Consider the following 16,736-nt stretch of genomic DNA (forward strand, 5'->3'; position numbering starts at 1 on the left):
CATCAAAACATTGGTCTGGATACGGTGACCTTTGTAAAGAAATAGTCATTTTTTGTGGGGGAGGGGGGGAATGTTGGGTGGGGAGGGGGGAAGCATTGGTGGAGGAGTCCACGTGTGTCTTGGAGATTTTAGCGCAGAAAAAGTGCCTCCCTAACAAAAGTCATGAAGCAATTTGGTGTGCCAAGGAATACAATAAGGGACTACATTGGCATATAGGAGTTAAAAATAATTGACCCTGAAAAGTACCAACAGTTGCACAGCAGGCAACAGGGAAAAAGGCAAAGTGTCAGTAAAATGAAAAGCGTTGTCAGGTGGCCTTAAGCGAGTATTGAGCCCAAGGTAATAAAGCCCTATGGCTCCCACGAAATCTTGACTGTTTCTTTGTATGTAGGAAAACATATAGGGTATGGACCAAGTTTTGCTTGACGTGTAAACACGCATTTTGAAATGTAGGCTAGTAAGTTTAAAGTACAATACAATACAATGGGCACCATCTCCTGACAAATATTGTTCTGTTTTATAGTAATTTTACTTTAATGAATGTAAGGAGCCTATCTGCACTAGAGCAGACAAAATTTAAATTGTTTTTGAACAATCTAAACATTTAAACATTGTTCTTTTCACAATTTGTAAAGCGGTGCTGGTGACAGAAAATTTGTCTAAATAAAGAGTTCATTCGTTAGTGTGGGTAGGCCTTTAGGTATAATTATTGACCACGCTTGTCGACTACGAGTAGTCTCTAATTTTTCTCAGGGATAGAAAAGTGGGCAAAACACATGAGCGTGCGCTTAAGTCCTCTACCTCAAGGAGACGCGATGCAAAAGTAGAGAGAGAAAAAAACCTTGCTAACCCTCTACCCTCAAGAATAATTAGAGACTACTCGTTGTTTGCCACGTTTGTGGCAATTGGTATGCGAAATGTTTGGCTTTATTTACAACTTTCCATTTAGGAAAGGACGCTTTGTTGGCTTCATTAGTTTTTACATACATAAATATATGTATTTCAAGTTGGTTGTGGATATTTTAAAAATTAGCTTCATTTTTCTACGGAGTTAGGTCATAGCTTGTAAAACCCAAAAATCTTGGCATGTACTGTTTACTCAAGAAAGAATTAACAGCCTTCACTCTAAACTACAGTGACACCATTGGAATGAAACAAATGTTGCCTATCAAATTTTATGGCATTCCGTGTTTGGTTTTTTATCGAATTTTGAATGTTGCTTTTGTTTTACAGCAATTTTTGAGAATGACCTAGCCCCTGTCAGTTTCAAATGTTAGATACTACCATTTATATTGCACATCTAAGCAGTTTGATAGGAATTTGATAAGGGAATGATCTCTTAGAAGGACGGAAAAGCTTCTTTTTCTTGCGAATAATCTCAACCCCAAAATAGATTTGAGGCCATCTAGTGATAAACTACATACATTACTTAAAATATTATATAAGAATCAGTTGTGATACATTGTCTAGTAAATAAAAAGTAACTCACACCTCAGTTTTTAACATCTATTGTGTTGGGTGGGTGCCTCATAGGGATACAGGAAAACACACAATAAAATCAGCCGTGATTAAAACAACGCCCATACTGAATATGCTGTACAGTCAAATCAAAAATCAAACAAAGTTTAAAAAATTAATGGTAAACACAGGCTAAAACTATTCCGGAACACACAAAAAGAATCTGGAATGAACTAATAAGTATGCGATAAACCAATCACAGATCGCTAACTCATTAAGTTGACTTCACTGTACTGAATAAGTATTTACCAACCAATCAGGAAGTAGGATGAAGACAGGTCACCAAATTTGAACTCAATGAGTAGAAGTATGACTTCTTTAGTACAAAATAAACCCAATCAGTACGATTGTGAACTTAAAAAGTCTGCCAACAGCAAATCAAAAGCTAACATTCAGAATGAAACGTTCGTGTTCAGCTTTGCTCACCAAAATATGGCAAGGAAGGTATTAGTTGTCAATCATCATTTTCCTTAATAAAAGCGCGTTGATAAATTGTAGCGCGAAAAGTTGTCCTATATATTATATCCTAAAATGTCGCAGATGTCAAGAAATTAAATAATACAGCATTTAAGTCGTATTGATGGCAGCATTTTCGGCGAAAATTGTGCTGTCCGTTGATGTATTTTCAACTTACGATAAACGCGGCCTCGATCGCCTTGGGTTATCAACAACCTCCCGAGACATCCTACAATCCGGCAGAAACAAATATCTCAATTAATGGAAACCCGTTATTTCTAGCTTAGTTTAACCTCGCATTTAAGTCGGAATTTACAACTAGTAAATAAATTACGGTATCAATTGTCATTCTAATTTACCAGAGCTCTGTATTATTCACGCTTACCTTGGAAAGTCGGAAAACCCTGCCACCACTGGCGCATTGAATTCAAGGTTTTAACATCCATCCTCATGACTCGAAGCATTAGTTTTCCCTCGATGTATATGATATATTTCCCCTCACTTTCGTTGGATTATCAATAATATTGATACACTGGAGAAACACAAGTACTCGAGCACAGGTACATGTAAGTTTTTAATCGTTCAGCCTTTGCACAACATTGAACAAGCAACACGCGACGAAATTCAAGACTGTTCGCCCAATAGAGTACGTCACTCAACAGTACATCACTCTTCAGGAATGGATGTGAAGGTGTCATATGACTTAATTTAGTGCCCGAAAACTCTCACCTTAGTATCAATTGCCTAAATTTCCACTTGATGAAATACTTCTGGGACTAAAAGTGACGTTGCAAGTAATGGTTAAGTCACTTTTATGATCGTTTTGAGGGGAAGAACCAAGAATATAGTAAACAAGTTATCATATTTCACAGACAATTTGTTCCAACACTTCTCGACACACTCCTAAGACGCACTCTTTGTATGTTACCACTGATACTTTCTGCTCGGTAATCTTGGTGTGAAAGAGCAAGTGATGGCAATGTTCTTCGAAAGGTCCGTGAAACAGCTCAAAGCATCTAGTGCAGAGCAGTGCTTGTATTTTATTGCAAGAATATAATAGTTCACAATACAGGACCACAGCTATGTGCGTCTATGCCGCCGTTGTGATGCTCAGTACTCAGTGAGTGCAAATGATACTTTTTAAGTAAATCCAGAGGAAGACTACCAAACATCGACAGCTTGACTGAAGATCGAGAATTACGCTTAACATTAAGTCAATCGCTGTCTCGTACTCAATGAGTACAGATTATACTCTTTAAGTAACACTAGTAGCAAGGCTACCGAAGATCGAGAATTACGCTGAACATTAACTCAATTGCTATCTCGTACTCAATGAGTACAAATTATACTCTTTAAGTAAAACTAGTAGCAAGGTTACCGAATATCGAGAATTACGCTGAACATTAACTCAATTGCTATCTCGTACTCAATGAGTACAAATTATACTCTTTAAGTAAAACTAGTAGCAAGGCTACCGAATATCGAGAATTACGCTTAACATTAAGTCAATTGCTATCTCGTACTCAATGAGTACAGATTATACTCGTTAAGTAAAACTAGTAGCAAGGCTACCGAAGATCGAGAATTACGCTGAACATTAACTCAATTGCTATCTCGTACTCAATGAGTACAAATTATACTCTTAAAGTAAAACTAGTAGCAAGGCTACCAAAGATCGAGAATTACGCTTAACATTAAGTCAATTGCTATCTCGTACTCAATGAGTACAGATTATACTCGTTAAGTAAAACTAGTAGCAAGGCTACCGAAGATCAAGAATTACGCTGAACATTAACTCAATTGCTATCTCGTGCTCAATGAGTACAAATTATACTCTTTACATGTAAGTAGAACCAGTAGTAAGACTACTAAACATTGACAGCTTGACCGAATATCTATAATTACAATTGAAAATTAAAAGGTTTCACAATTTCCTTTTTAATTACTTTACAAATTGCTACCTTTAAAGAAGGCTACCGAAGATCGAGAATTACGCTTAACATTAACTCAGTCGCTATCTCGTACTCAATGAGTACAAATTACATTCTTTAAGTAAACTAGTTGCGAGGCTACCAAAGATCGAGAATTACGCTTAACATTAACTCAATTGCCATCTCGTGCTCAGCGAGTACAAATTATACTGAGTTGGCAATGTCATACTCAATGAGTACAGTAGATTTTTTCTTTGTTGTAGGAAAGCGAACTGAGGCAATCGCCATGGCAATCAAAATGTGTAATGTTAATCCAATAATTCAAACATCCGGTTGACCTATGTGTGACATACAAGATTCCTCACCAAATATCTGCTACATTGAGAAACAGCGGAACTTCAAATTGTCACAGATTGACAGGACAAGGTTCTAAAACAAATGTTTCAGTTTGTGATAAAACTAGAGTAAAACAATCTTTATCTTATGGGGCTTTCTCTTTATCATTGTATTTCTCTTTAAGTTTCGCTATTGTTTCATTGCTTAACTTTTTTTCCCCTTTTTTTTCAACAAATTCTATTTTCATAAGTAGGTCTTCTAGCGGTATTTCCTGCGTTTGGTGCTTTCCTGCTCTCTTCCAGTCACTCCAAGCGCGCTTGTATCGACCAATTAGCCAGCCTAATGTAATACTGTTTTCTTTCACCTTTAAGACCCTTCCAATCAAAGGTCTCTCTCGACCCCAGTTAGAGCAGTACACCGCCCAGTTCTCATTAACTTTGGGATGGACCTTAAAGAGAAGCAAATGGCAGTGGCTTACAAATTTGCAAGATTGCAATCAGTGAATCGATCAGCACTATTCTTCCCAAGAAAATTTCCCATTCTTACCTTATCTTGTTTCTTTGATTGTTGTTCATCATCTCTCTCCAACTTCTGTTCTTCCACTAAACGAGGAGCACGTGGAGCAGATGATCGACTTCTTGCCTGCTCCTGTCGTTGGTAGTTTAAATCTTCTGTCCTCTTGAATCTCTTTCTCAGATCATCCATTGCGGAACTTGCAACCACTTTTTCCTAAAAGAATCATGTATGCCTGGGTTACCTTATAACATTACTTCTGTTTTTGACAAAGCAGGAAAAACATTTTACAGTTCTCTATTTTGTACCCTTGTTACCGCAATTTCCTCGATTTCCAAACTTTCTCTGTCATCCTCGCTCTCTTCATTTTCGGATGAACTTGCGGTCACCAACGTTGTTGCTTTTACCGAGGATGTTTGGGCGCTGACCTAAAAGCAAACACGTTAAGTAAACGTGTGGTAGAAAAATTACATGACGCCATGTTTTTCGAGGGAATATCGGAAGGAATTTTACATTTCAAAGGTGTTTAGGTTGATACTTTCATGGAATGCTTCTTATAAGAAATGTACGGTGGATTACTGCCAGTATCTTTCCTAACACCCCCACACACTGGCAACATATCATTAGCACTGGACACTACTGATTCATCTCTTTAGGATTTGTAATATACCATTACCTCTGGATAACCTTAACGTGCCCATATTACCTTGGTCTTTTCAGCTGTTAAATCTCTCTTCCTAATATCATCTAGCCAACGGGCTTTTATGTCATACACCTGGTATTTTGCTTCCTCAAGGTTTTTCCTCAGTTTATCGGTTTCCTGTTAGAAGGAAAAAAAAGTCAGTATTAAATTTTAAGGCACATACATATAGCGTATTAAAGGCGTGTTTGAGCATACGTTTGTTTTTCAAGGTTTGAAAAAATGGCCTTGTGGTCAGCTCTCGGGCATTTACGCCTTTTTCACGTCAGTGAGCATCCCCTGTCTTCATTCTTCAGAATATTTTGCATTCTACAGTTTTTGAAACTGCGAATTGATGTGTGGTCCATATGTTATCCCGAAAGATATGTTTCACCTTTTTGGACCGATCGAGTTCTTTCTCCAGCTGGAGCTCCAGTTCTGTTTTTTCCTCCTTCACTTTGTTGAGTTGTTCCTGCAACTTTAATATTGAAAACTTTAGATGAGGTGACTATGTAATTTCCATTTCTTATCGACCCCAACTGTAGCAAAGGTAACGTATTTCCCTTCAAGTCGTTATGTTTTGCAGTATTCAGTACATCGCATTTTCTCTACCTATATTTCAACAAGGCTTAAATTTTGACACTAACTAATTTTCAAGTATAAAGTGAACGTACCGAGGCAACCTGTTTATTCAGGTCTTCAACCTGCTTCTCCAGGTTATCTGTAGCTTGCTTGTCACTGGCTTCATTTGGCTGCAAGGAAACGTGACACGGGCCGAGTTCTTTGAAGACGTTAAAGAACGCTAGTCAGATTTGTATCACATGACCATGCGAATGCAAACATAACTTTCCTTCAGAGATCCAAAAGGAAAACTGAAGATTCAATAGACCATACTGTACAATATTTATGTGGTTTTCAGTTCAGTGTTATATTAGTGTAAGCCAGTGCGTTCCTCCTATTATGGATAAACGTTATATACTTACCTTTGAAATTTTGATGTTAGGTTTTCTCAAATCGGAAATTCCCTCATCTGTTTTCCTTTTCTCGCGCAACTCATGTTGCATTTTCCTCATCGCTGACAACGACTTTGTCCCTTTCGCCACTTCAGAAAGGTCCCTGTACCTCTCTTCTTCAGTCTTCTTTTCCAGAAATGTAAAAGAACTTGCCGTTATCGTGGCACGCTTATTGGCCAGGAGCAGTTGACCTTGCCTGTACTTCTTAACGATTTCTTTGACTTGTTCAAAGCATCTGTGGCTCAAGGAAGCCACCAATGTATAGTACTGGAGATTCTATTGAAAAGTGAATCACCGTTTAATCTAACAACATATACTATTCTTTTCTCGTACGAGAATGTTTCAGAATAATATCGAGGACAAGTTCAGAATATGCTTAGAATATGCACTCTCCGTTCTTCAGTGAAAAATAATTTGTTTAAGAATGTTCCCAGAAATTTAATAAAATCACCTGTTTTGAAGATAACTTCATTATGCCATTGAAAAGAATGTTTTTAACAAAATAACATGTACAGCTCGGGACATTCATGCACGTACATGTGACTGTTGCATGTACTAGGCAAAGACGATTGTACTATACTCTGTAATCTAAGAATGTATAAAGAATATTTTAGTCTTAAGTGAACACATCAGATTTAAAGTTGTTCAAATACACGCACGCTACCTTTCTATTAACGTAATTCGAACTTACTCATGTGTGCGACATAGAATCAGTCGTGCTGCTACCATAGATCTTTTTCATTTCTCTTATCCATTCGCGAGCAAGGGCTTTTTCTTCTGGAGGATCGTCTCTTCCCATTAATCTACCACGAGCACGTCCGAACAGGTTTTGCCGCATATCCCGAACCATCTTCATGAAGTTTGGTTCTTCTCTCAACATTGAAGAAGCACTTGCTTCGGAACGTTGCAAGGATTCTGGGTATGGAACGATGGGTTGGAACGTGGTAGGCTCTGAAATTGTCAAATCTGCACCCTGAAGGTCTCTCAAAAAGCTGTACCGTGGAACAGGAGAGACAATGTGCTGTGGAAAAGAGGGGATCAAGGTAGCCTCTGTTAGGGGTGCATCTCCTGCTAGATGTAGATGTAGTGAATCCACTGAAGATGAAGGTGAAGGTGAGGTCTCAGGCGTTTCGGATACACGTTCCTGGTTGGACATTTTGCTGGGATTATGAGAACGAACTTCGTTGACAAAAGTGAACAAACAATTGACTCCACTTAGTATCACTTGAAACTACTTTCGGTGTGCTCGTGCACTAATATTTATACCACTTGAAATGGAAAGTAAAACGTGTGTTTTCGTATAGGCCTTAGGTATTGGGCGTTGGGCAGTTAATAGATAGGCCAACGCGTAGGGATACGTATATGGATGCGTAAGAGGGTTGAGCACCGTGATTTTTGCATGCATTCACATAGGTCAGTGAATAAGATCTCAGTGCTTTGTAGAGACAACAAATGTAGTATGCCTGTCCAGCATCGCGATCTTTCTGTCCACTGTAGTCACATGTCGCGGTAGAAAGGCCTTGCCCCAGTACAGGTCCAAACTATTAGGCGTAGGTCAAGGTGGGAAACAGGAAGATTGGCCTACGTATAAGCAACAAGACGCATATTTGGGTTCAGCTGAAATCGTGATCCGTGATCCATGACTCAATGATCCATGACATGTCACGGTGCTAATGACTGAGAGTTTAGAAAGAGTCGGATTTCCCTATAAAAAACCATTGAAAAATAGCTATTTTTACTATAGTATTTCTTAAACAATAAAATATCCAGATTAAATCAGGGGAATAGAACTGTGGTCCGGCCAAAATGGATTTCAAAATGAGATATAGTCCCAGAGTTATTTAAATTGTACGTGCTTGTTGGCCCCCTTTTGGAACATTCTACTGGTAACACACGCATGTGAGATCTACTTGACGCTGAAAGAAGTATGATAACTTAAAGTCGCACGTCACGAAGTTACTAGATCCTTTCTTAGTTGGTAAAAGTAAACATGAATCGGTTGGTTTGCGCTCGCAGTCAACGCTGAAATATTTGACTAAAGAGCGGCCAGTATACTTGTACATCACTTTCCATTTGGGAAAGTTTCGGAAGTGACGTAATGGCGCGTGTATCCTGACATCTAAGTTGACGTGAGGAATATACTTTGGCGTGAGATAACCAACACTCGAGCAAATAATCAGTTTACTAAATTCAAATCTGTAGCTTGTTTTGAGCCTTGCTCAGGGAGGTGGATAAATTGTGTTCCTGTAGGATTCGAGGAAAAGTTTAGGAAACGTTGATGAAATAAAGTTTTATGAACATACGACCTGATGGATTTCGTAGCCAATTATTAGATGTACCCATTTAATTCCCGTTAATTAAATGATTACTGTCAAGAACAAAATCGACTGTGACAGAAAACTAAAACATGGATGGCAGTATTGTCACCATAAAGACTTCTTGGATTTTTTGAATTAGTCCTGAACTGAAAATTCTCGGACTTTACATCGCGTATATCGTGATCTGCAACTTCTTGAGTGTTGGGTTAACTTATTAAGTAGCTGAAGAGTTGAGTTTTCACTGGTTGTTATCAGGTTTCAACTCATAAAGTTTCTTTTTTACTCAATCAGTAATTTCCGTAGATCCTTAGTGGCCAAACTGAAACCGCCATGGTTTCAAGATGAGTTGGCGCTTCTTTCAAAAACGGAAATCTAGATTTGGCGCTTATTTGCAATGTGTAACATTGGGTTGGTTTTTGATATCGAAATGTGGAAATTTCGTACCATTCTTCTTCTCCTCTGTTTGCTGCCCCTTCCTCCAGAGTCCGTTCATTGCCCCTGCAGCCTACTGAGAGCTTTCTTTCCTCACCGGGACGCAAATGTTGGCTCGTTCCTCGGTAAGTACAGCTTGACGTGTACTGTTGCGATCACTTGGTGATTTCAGCCGGTAATTGTGTTGTAAAATTGAAGTTTTTGTTCTCGTGACAGATTGCAAATCAATTCGAGAAACAATTAACAGTAGCAGTGGTTCGACGGCAGCAGAGAAAACGACGCCAAGTTTCTTCAAAAGTCTGGCAGATGGTAGTGAATTGTTGTTGTCAATTTTCATCATAACGACATCTCTGTTGTTGTTGTTTACTGGCGTTATTAATGGATCGTACACATTGTGTTCCTGCTCTGTATGTTTGTTTGAAGAACAATTGTATTACCAGTCACCAGCACTCCGTGACAACATTAAATTCATCCCTTCCAATCGCAAAGAAAAGGAACTTGCAACGGTGCTCGATGGTGCGGCACTTGCCTTTAATATGTACGATAAAACTCGACTTTTATTGACTTGTGCTTCGGTTGTTGCTGTGGGTCACCTGCTGGGAATAAATGGTATTTTGTTGGACGCGATGGTACACCTTGCAGCACTTGCAGAAATAAAACATGTCTTACTTTACGCGGGTGCTCTTAGCACAGGAATTGCAATTTCAGTTGAGAAAGAAGCCTTGAAGGATGTCATTAAATTATTCTCATCAATGACAGTAGAAATGGTATTAATTGACAATGCAATTTCTACTTGCGATTCTTTAAAATCAGATTATGCCCTCCTTACTGTTGCACTTACAAACTGCATTACCTTAACAGCATGCTTTACTGCATTCGGTATACATAAACTTTGTCATTCCAAGACCTCGAACCAGGACGTTACACTGCCAACATCCACCAATGCAACCTTGTTTTTACACAGAAGTGTAGGAGATATCTGCACCGTTTTTGTAGACTTGAGTTTAACTTGGAGGGAGGTTATTGATATGGTGAATTTCAACCATTCCTTTACGATTACACCATCGACAAGAATTACCTGGTGTGGAAAGAACTTGAGGTCCGACTTACCTCTTTTGGAGTATGGAATTCACAATCTAAGCACACTTTTCATTGAGGACATGAGCCTGAAGGGTGGAACTCCCGACTGGGACGATGAAGATAGTGATGCAGACCGTAGGGTAGGTTTACGCCCTTTGAGACAATGACACAAGTTTGCGTTACATAGTTGTAGTAGGAGTAGGGGAAGGTGGACTTAATTTTCAAGTGTAGCTTTTCTTTTTTTTTTAAAGGAATATCTTTCAGAGGAGTCGACGTGGGATACAAGCACAGAGGATGTTTTGTCGGAAAGTGATAGCGAGGAATCTTTTGCATCACTACCACAGCAGGTAACTAGTGAAGAGTATCGAGCCAATCAGTTTGTCATAAATGGTGAAACTACCGTCTAACCTAACAGAACTTACTAAATAATCCCGTTTCTTTGGTGTGCAAAGCCGAAGGAAAATTTTCGACACCCGTGAGTTGTTCATAGTTGTGCTCACTGACATTTCAATTTCAATTTCAGGACTCTTGGACACCAACCACTTGTGGTAAAGGCGGGCATTCCAAGAGGAGAGCGAAGATGCTGAGTGAAGACCAAATGCGCGCCGACCAAAAGGAATGGTGTTGTCCATTAAAGTGTTCCGAAAAAATAAGCTTTGGAGATTTTAAGCAGGCCAGAACGTCGTTTTGGGGCGATTGCTCGGAAAAGCAGCAGCGACAGTTCGTTTTTTCCTTTTTCCAGGTTGCAGGCGGGACAACAGTGGCACGTGCTAATGACTTGAAATTTCTTATAGCTGGAAAGCAGGTGTGCAGGAAAGCATGGCTCAGGGCCCATCACATCTCCAATGGAAGGTTAGTTGTAAACAGTGATTTGAAAGCACGAGAAAGGTCCGAGGGAAAAAGGCCAACTTTGTAACCAGGAACGAAGTAGCAAAAACTCCACTCAAACTTTCCTCTTTTTAGTGAAATAGAATTTCATGGAAGTTATAATTAGCAATGAGAGGCACGAACTGCCAATAACTCTGCTGTTGAGAGAAGTGCAACTCCGAAATCCGTTCGCAGTATGCGTAAGAGAAATATATGAAAGTAGACTCACGCAAGAGACGTTGTTTTTGGTGAAACAGCAACAAGGGCAATATGTCAGCACCCCCATACAGTGATACTTTGAAAATTTGCCCTCGACTAAAATCACATTTTTCGATCTGAAGGTTCTACAGTCTTTGGGATGACTTCAAAAGGGGGCATAGATCTCCGTCATCGATGAATAAAACTTCGAGGGCATGGTTTCAGGAATTTGTGAGGACATCTGGAGATAGCATGCCACACGAGGATAAAGTCTGTCTCCCTGCTTGCCTCACCAAAAGGGACATCTATAAGATGTACCTTCAGGATATCGAACGTATGAGGAACCCTTCCACAGTGTCCTGGGAGACCTTTCGTAAAGTCTGGGAGAATTACTTCTCTCATGTAACTATTCCAAAGGTATGGTTGACCGACAGTGGCAATTTATGTTTGTTTTACTTCGCCGAAAATGTTTTCGTTTTTATACTAATGTTTTCATACTAACGATAGCTTGTGGAAGAAAACAATGTAAGTTGATTCTTGTGTACCATTTTGACATATTGCCATTTCTTTTCCAAAGTAAAAGACAAGGATTTTGCTCAAAGGTTTATTTATGTTATGATGTGCTTCTCGTATCCTAAATTAAAACCTAATTTTTGAATTTCTTTTCTTCTTCTTCCTCTTCTTCATCTTCAGGAGAGCCGATTCACAAAATGTGGAGTATGTGTCTTACTGAAAGACTATTTGAAAGTCACCAGAAATAAGGAAAAGAGGGAAGAACTGATGATAATGAAGCAGTATCATAACAAGCAGCAGATGTAAGTTTTTTTCCGCATTTATAAATCCTTGAAAAGGAGCTCGTAAGTGGGCGGCTTCTAACTACTTTTGAAATACGTTAGGCAAGAGAGAGAACAGTACTACCGCCACCAGATGCTCGCTGAGGAAAGACCAAAGAAATACCTTAGCCTGATAATAGACGGGATGGATCAAGCGAAAACAAATATTCCTCGCTTTCCAGAAGCTTCAAAGGTAGGCTAAGAATTCCCCTTTCGCATCTGAAGATCACTAATTTATTGCCACCAATCGATTCTTCGTTGGATGTCGCTTTGCCAACAACTCAGTTTTATTTTTCATAAGGCTGCGGAATCCAGCTTTCTAAGGACGCATGTTACTGGCATGTTGTCGCATGGAGATGGGAAAGCGTTCGCATTCATTGACAAACTGGAGTGGCCTCATGACTCGAATTTGACAATCAACATTCTCATTAATGTTCTCCTTAAAACAGCAAAGGTTTGTAAAAATAAAGTTTTGTCTGATTATAGCTCGAACTTAAACGTCTTACATTTACTGATTTCAAATAATCATATTTACTTATTAAGTAACTTTGTTTTCTCTATGTAGAGATTAAATGGTAGATAGGGAGTTTGATGTAAAATCTTGCCAGGAGATTCGTTGCTATTTGTTTCAGACGGGTTTCGTGTAGGTTGTGCAATATATTGTGGTGTTATAATTCTTACACTTCTATTCTTTAACTTCTTTTCCTGAAATGGGTATGCGGCGCAAAGAGTATGCGATTCAGTTGAACAGTACATATAGATAGGAGAGGCAGCAGCTCCAGGAGGAGTAGTAATAGTACTATTATAACACTTTTTTTCAGAAGGGAAGATTACCCCCCGTATTATACTTACAGATGGACAATTGTTACCGAGAATGTAAGAACCGATACATCATGGCATTTTGCGCTTTTCTCGTGCAGAAAAAAATATTTAAGAAGGTGGGTAGAGTAATACTTTTACATAAACATCTGGAAATACATATACTGTGTTACAATGTTGTTCAAATTGAACTGAAGAAATGTGTGTTTGCTAAATATTTTAAAACACCAATGTGTTCGCACAAAATAAGTAAAAAAATCAATCAATCAATCAATCAATACAAAAACAAGCACATTCTTCATATGTTCTAAGGGACCAATACACTTCCTGCAGAAGGCCACTTCCAGTAAAACACGGCATTTTCATAACAAGAAGAAAGGTTGTTTTCACACGTAATATTTTTTCACAGGTCCGACTCTCGTTTCTAATGGTGGGGCATACTCATGAGGATGTTGACCAGGTTTGATTGATTTATTGGAAAAGCTTTTTTTAGTTATAACGAACGACAAGTTGATATGCTGATTCACAGAGGTGAACTTTGGAGCCCTTTGTTGGAGCCCAAAGCGGCTAACTTACTTTCCCCTTTTTGCAAGTCATTTGATGTTCGAATTCCAAACAAAACATTCGAAAACCAATCCTTTCTTTTCTTTTCTAGTTTTTTAGTAGGATTGCTCAAAAACTTCCAAAGACGGCTGTGAGCACAATTCCAGAGCTTTGTGATGCCATATCCCAGAGTTTTACACCTAGACCGGATGTTTATGAGGTGACACAGATGTATGATTATAAATCCTGGTTGGAGCCTTTCGCGTCACAGTTGTCAAATCACATCTACCCACACGCTTTCAAATTTGAGGAGAAGGAAGGGACTGTTCAGATGTTTTACAAGAGCTGGACCAGCGACGAACTGTGGTTGCCAAATGAAGATAGTGGCCTGGTTGTTCTTTCTAGTGTTCCCACTGGTACACCAAGTCTCCTCCGACCAGACTACAAGAAATCTTTGGAAATACTAGAGCTAGCAAACAAAGTTGAGAAGTGTCGCGTGAGACTCGATATCTGCCAGCGTGGATGGTGGAGGGAGTACCTTTCATCAGAACAGGAGATAAGGAAGCTGTGGTCTTCTGCCAGTGAAGAACAACTGTTAGAGATGGGCAAAGAAGGCTGGTTTATTTCCCTTCTCTCGCCCTTCAGCCAAAAAGATCTGAGAGAAAATTCCTTGCCAGGAGAAAACGAGACGGATATGGATGGGAAACTTGCAATGCTTGTAGAAAAAGTTAACAAGTTTCCAGAGGTAGTACTATAAGGTTTAATAGCTCGTGTTAATTGCATGTTCCTAATATGTTCTAATATATATTTCGCTGTTAAGTATTTATACGAGATTTTTCAAATATTACAGTTGCAAAAAGCCTACGTAAACCTGACACTTTTCAGGTAGTAATACACCTTACATTACTTCTATTGTAAACAAATGTTATGCACGTATAAACTAAGTAGGAATGAAAAAGTCAACGTTTTGCCTGCATTAACTATAGTTCTTTTATCTGATTTTAGGTAGTCGTAGGACGGCCAAAGAAGACTCAGGTATGACAGGTATTCTTCACCTTACACGATAACCGGTGCCCCTTGTGCTGCTCTAATTCTAGTAACATTCATTGAATTGGCTTTGTTACGTTGGGTTTTGTCTATCCAAACCGAGAACTAGCTACCTTGGGAAGCACAGCTTTAGCTACAGTGCATGGTGCTTCTCTACGAAACAATCCTGTTGAGCAAGTTCATCAGGCCAAATAGACCTCTTTAGCTTTGGAGGTTTGTTTTCCCATTGCAGACCACGTGATGATACTCTAGAGAATTCTTGCTTTCAAATTTTTAAATAGTCGCATGTGTATGAATGATTAATTTTAAGATGGATAAAAGAAACATTCTCTAGAGAATATCACGTGATCAACAATGGGAAAACAAACCGCCTAAGCTAAAGAGGGCTATTAAGAGAGGCGTTTATTATTTTCAAGTATTTTTGGCTCCAGAAAATCCACACCGCAAAAATTTCAACAAGTTTAAGAGAATTGCTGAATTGCACATGAAGAATACCGAAAACGGATATTTTTAAGCCGTGTTTCTAAATAAATTTTTCATCTATTCATCGCGGTTGAACACACTGAGTACATGATTATGTGACGCAGGGAACTGCTTGGAACATAAGAACTATTAGAAAAGCACTAAGTTACAGCCGAGTGCGGCACCAGTTTCTTGGCCCGAATAAGTCTTATTCAGTTTGTGTTATACTCTACATTTCAGGTAGCAAAGAAAAAGAACAAGATAAAAACAGGGAATAGAAAAAGAAAGGGCGACCAAGAGGAATCAGAACAAAGCAGAAATATAACGGCAAAGAGAAATAAAACAGCTTAGGAAAGAAGTTGAGGTTGCAACCGTTTGTTCTCTGTAAACATACCGTATTGCTTTTTACTCACACAGTATAATGTATAGTCACTGAGTTTCACATCGCCAAAGATTCAACTGCAAGTAAAATTCTTGGTCTTTGCTTATTATTGTTCTTGACACAAAAGAGCGGTATAATTTGTACTCATTTAGTACAATGTCACCACAGATTTATCTTAAAGGATAATGTTCGGCCGTCTTCATCATAGAAGCACTAGGCATGATGCTAAGACAGAATAAATCCCTATCGGTGACATTTCCAGGGCCGCTTATTCGGTTGCTTAGCTTTATCGAGATTTAATTCTCCTCTAGGTCTTTTTATCGGCAAGCAATATATTGCAAACAAAGTGGTGCTTATGTTTTAATTTGTACTCAATGAGTATATGCCACAGATTTCTTGTGTAGTATAATTCTCGGTCTCAATTTTGCCGACCTAGATCTGATTGTGAATAAAGGCAGTGTCAATGTAGAAGTTGCGAATAGAGCTGTACCGATCTTTTTAGACTTTAAAAGTAGTAATTTGTAAAGTAATTAAAACTGAAATCGTGAAACCTTTTAATTTTCAATTGTAATTATAGATATTCAGTCAAGCTGTCAATGTTTAGTAGTCTTACTACTGGTTCTACTTACATGTAAAGAGTATAATTTGTACTCATTGAGTACGAGATAGCGATTGACTTAATGTTAAGCGTAATTCTCGATATTCGGTACCCTTGCTACTAGTTTTACTTAAAGAGTATACTTTGTACTCATTGACCACGAGATAGCAATTGACTTAATGTTAAGCGTAATTCTCGATATTCGGTAACCTTGCTACTAGTTTTACTTAAAGAGTATAATTTGTACTCATTGAGTACGAGATAGCAATTGAGTTAATGTTACGTGTAATTCTCGATATTCAGTAGCCTTGCTACTAGTTTTACTTAAAGAGTATAATTTGTACTCATTGAGTACGAGATAGCGATTGAGTTAATGTTAAACGTAATTCTCGATCTTCAGTCAAGCTGTCGATGTTTGGTAGTCTTCTTCTGGATTTACTTAAAAAGTATCATTTGCACTCACTGAGTACTGAGCATCACAACGGCGGCATAGACGCACATAGCTGTGGACCTCTATTGTGAACTGTTATATTCTCGCAATAAAATATAAGCAATGCACTGCACTAGATGCTTTGAGCTGTTTCACGGACCTTTCGAAGAACATTGCCATCACTTGCTCTTTCACACCAAGATTATCGAGTAGAAAGTATCAGTGGTAACAAACAAAGAAATAGAGTGCGTCTTAGGAGTGTGTCGAGAGGTGCTGGGACG

The 16,736-nt window shown here is 38.7% G+C and overlaps 2 protein-coding genes across 4 annotated transcripts in view; one reads left to right on the forward strand and one right to left on the reverse strand.

Moving 5' to 3' along the window:
* Window positions 1-6,968, reverse strand: part of LOC145482706 (uncharacterized) — a 162,925-nt gene extending 155,957 nt beyond the window's left edge. The window contains exons 1-8 of one of the 3 annotated variants that reach the window (XM_081461346.1): window positions 6,417-6,968; window positions 6,108-6,185; window positions 5,828-5,911; window positions 5,461-5,574; window positions 5,063-5,182; window positions 4,788-4,970; window positions 3,712-4,689; window positions 1,648-3,613 (exon numbers count right to left, since the gene is read on the reverse strand). In XM_081461346.1, the coding sequence (XP_081317472.1) occupies window positions 4,387-4,689; window positions 4,788-4,970; window positions 5,063-5,182; window positions 5,461-5,574; window positions 5,828-5,911; window positions 6,108-6,185; window positions 6,417-6,506 (972 nt within the window). In that variant the 5' untranslated portion in view covers window positions 6,507-6,968 and the 3' untranslated portion in view covers window positions 1,648-3,613; window positions 3,712-4,386. Of the gene's footprint in view, window positions 1-1,647; window positions 4,690-4,787; window positions 4,971-5,062; window positions 5,183-5,460; window positions 5,575-5,827; window positions 5,912-6,107; window positions 6,186-6,416 lie in introns of all 3 variants that reach the window. The other 2 variants (XM_081461345.1, XM_081461347.1) reach the window with 2 other exon arrangements.
* Window positions 6,969-13,556: 6,588 nt separating this feature from the next.
* On the forward strand, window positions 13,557-16,111 carry LOC145482730 (uncharacterized). Its single transcript, XM_081461373.1, has 3 exons — window positions 13,557-14,281; window positions 14,542-14,571; window positions 15,286-16,111. The coding sequence occupies exons 1-3, from the start codon at window positions 13,766-13,768 to the stop codon at window positions 15,394-15,396; spliced, it is 657 nt and encodes a 218-aa protein (XP_081317499.1). The 5' UTR covers window positions 13,557-13,765; the 3' UTR covers window positions 15,397-16,111.
* The last annotated feature ends 625 nt before the right edge of the window (window positions 16,112-16,736 follow it).

Source organism: Orbicella franksi, chromosome 3 (assembly GCF_964199315.1).
Source record: "Orbicella franksi chromosome 3, jaOrbFran1.1, whole genome shotgun sequence".
Taxonomy (NCBI): domain Eukaryota; kingdom Metazoa; phylum Cnidaria; class Anthozoa; order Scleractinia; family Merulinidae; genus Orbicella; species Orbicella franksi.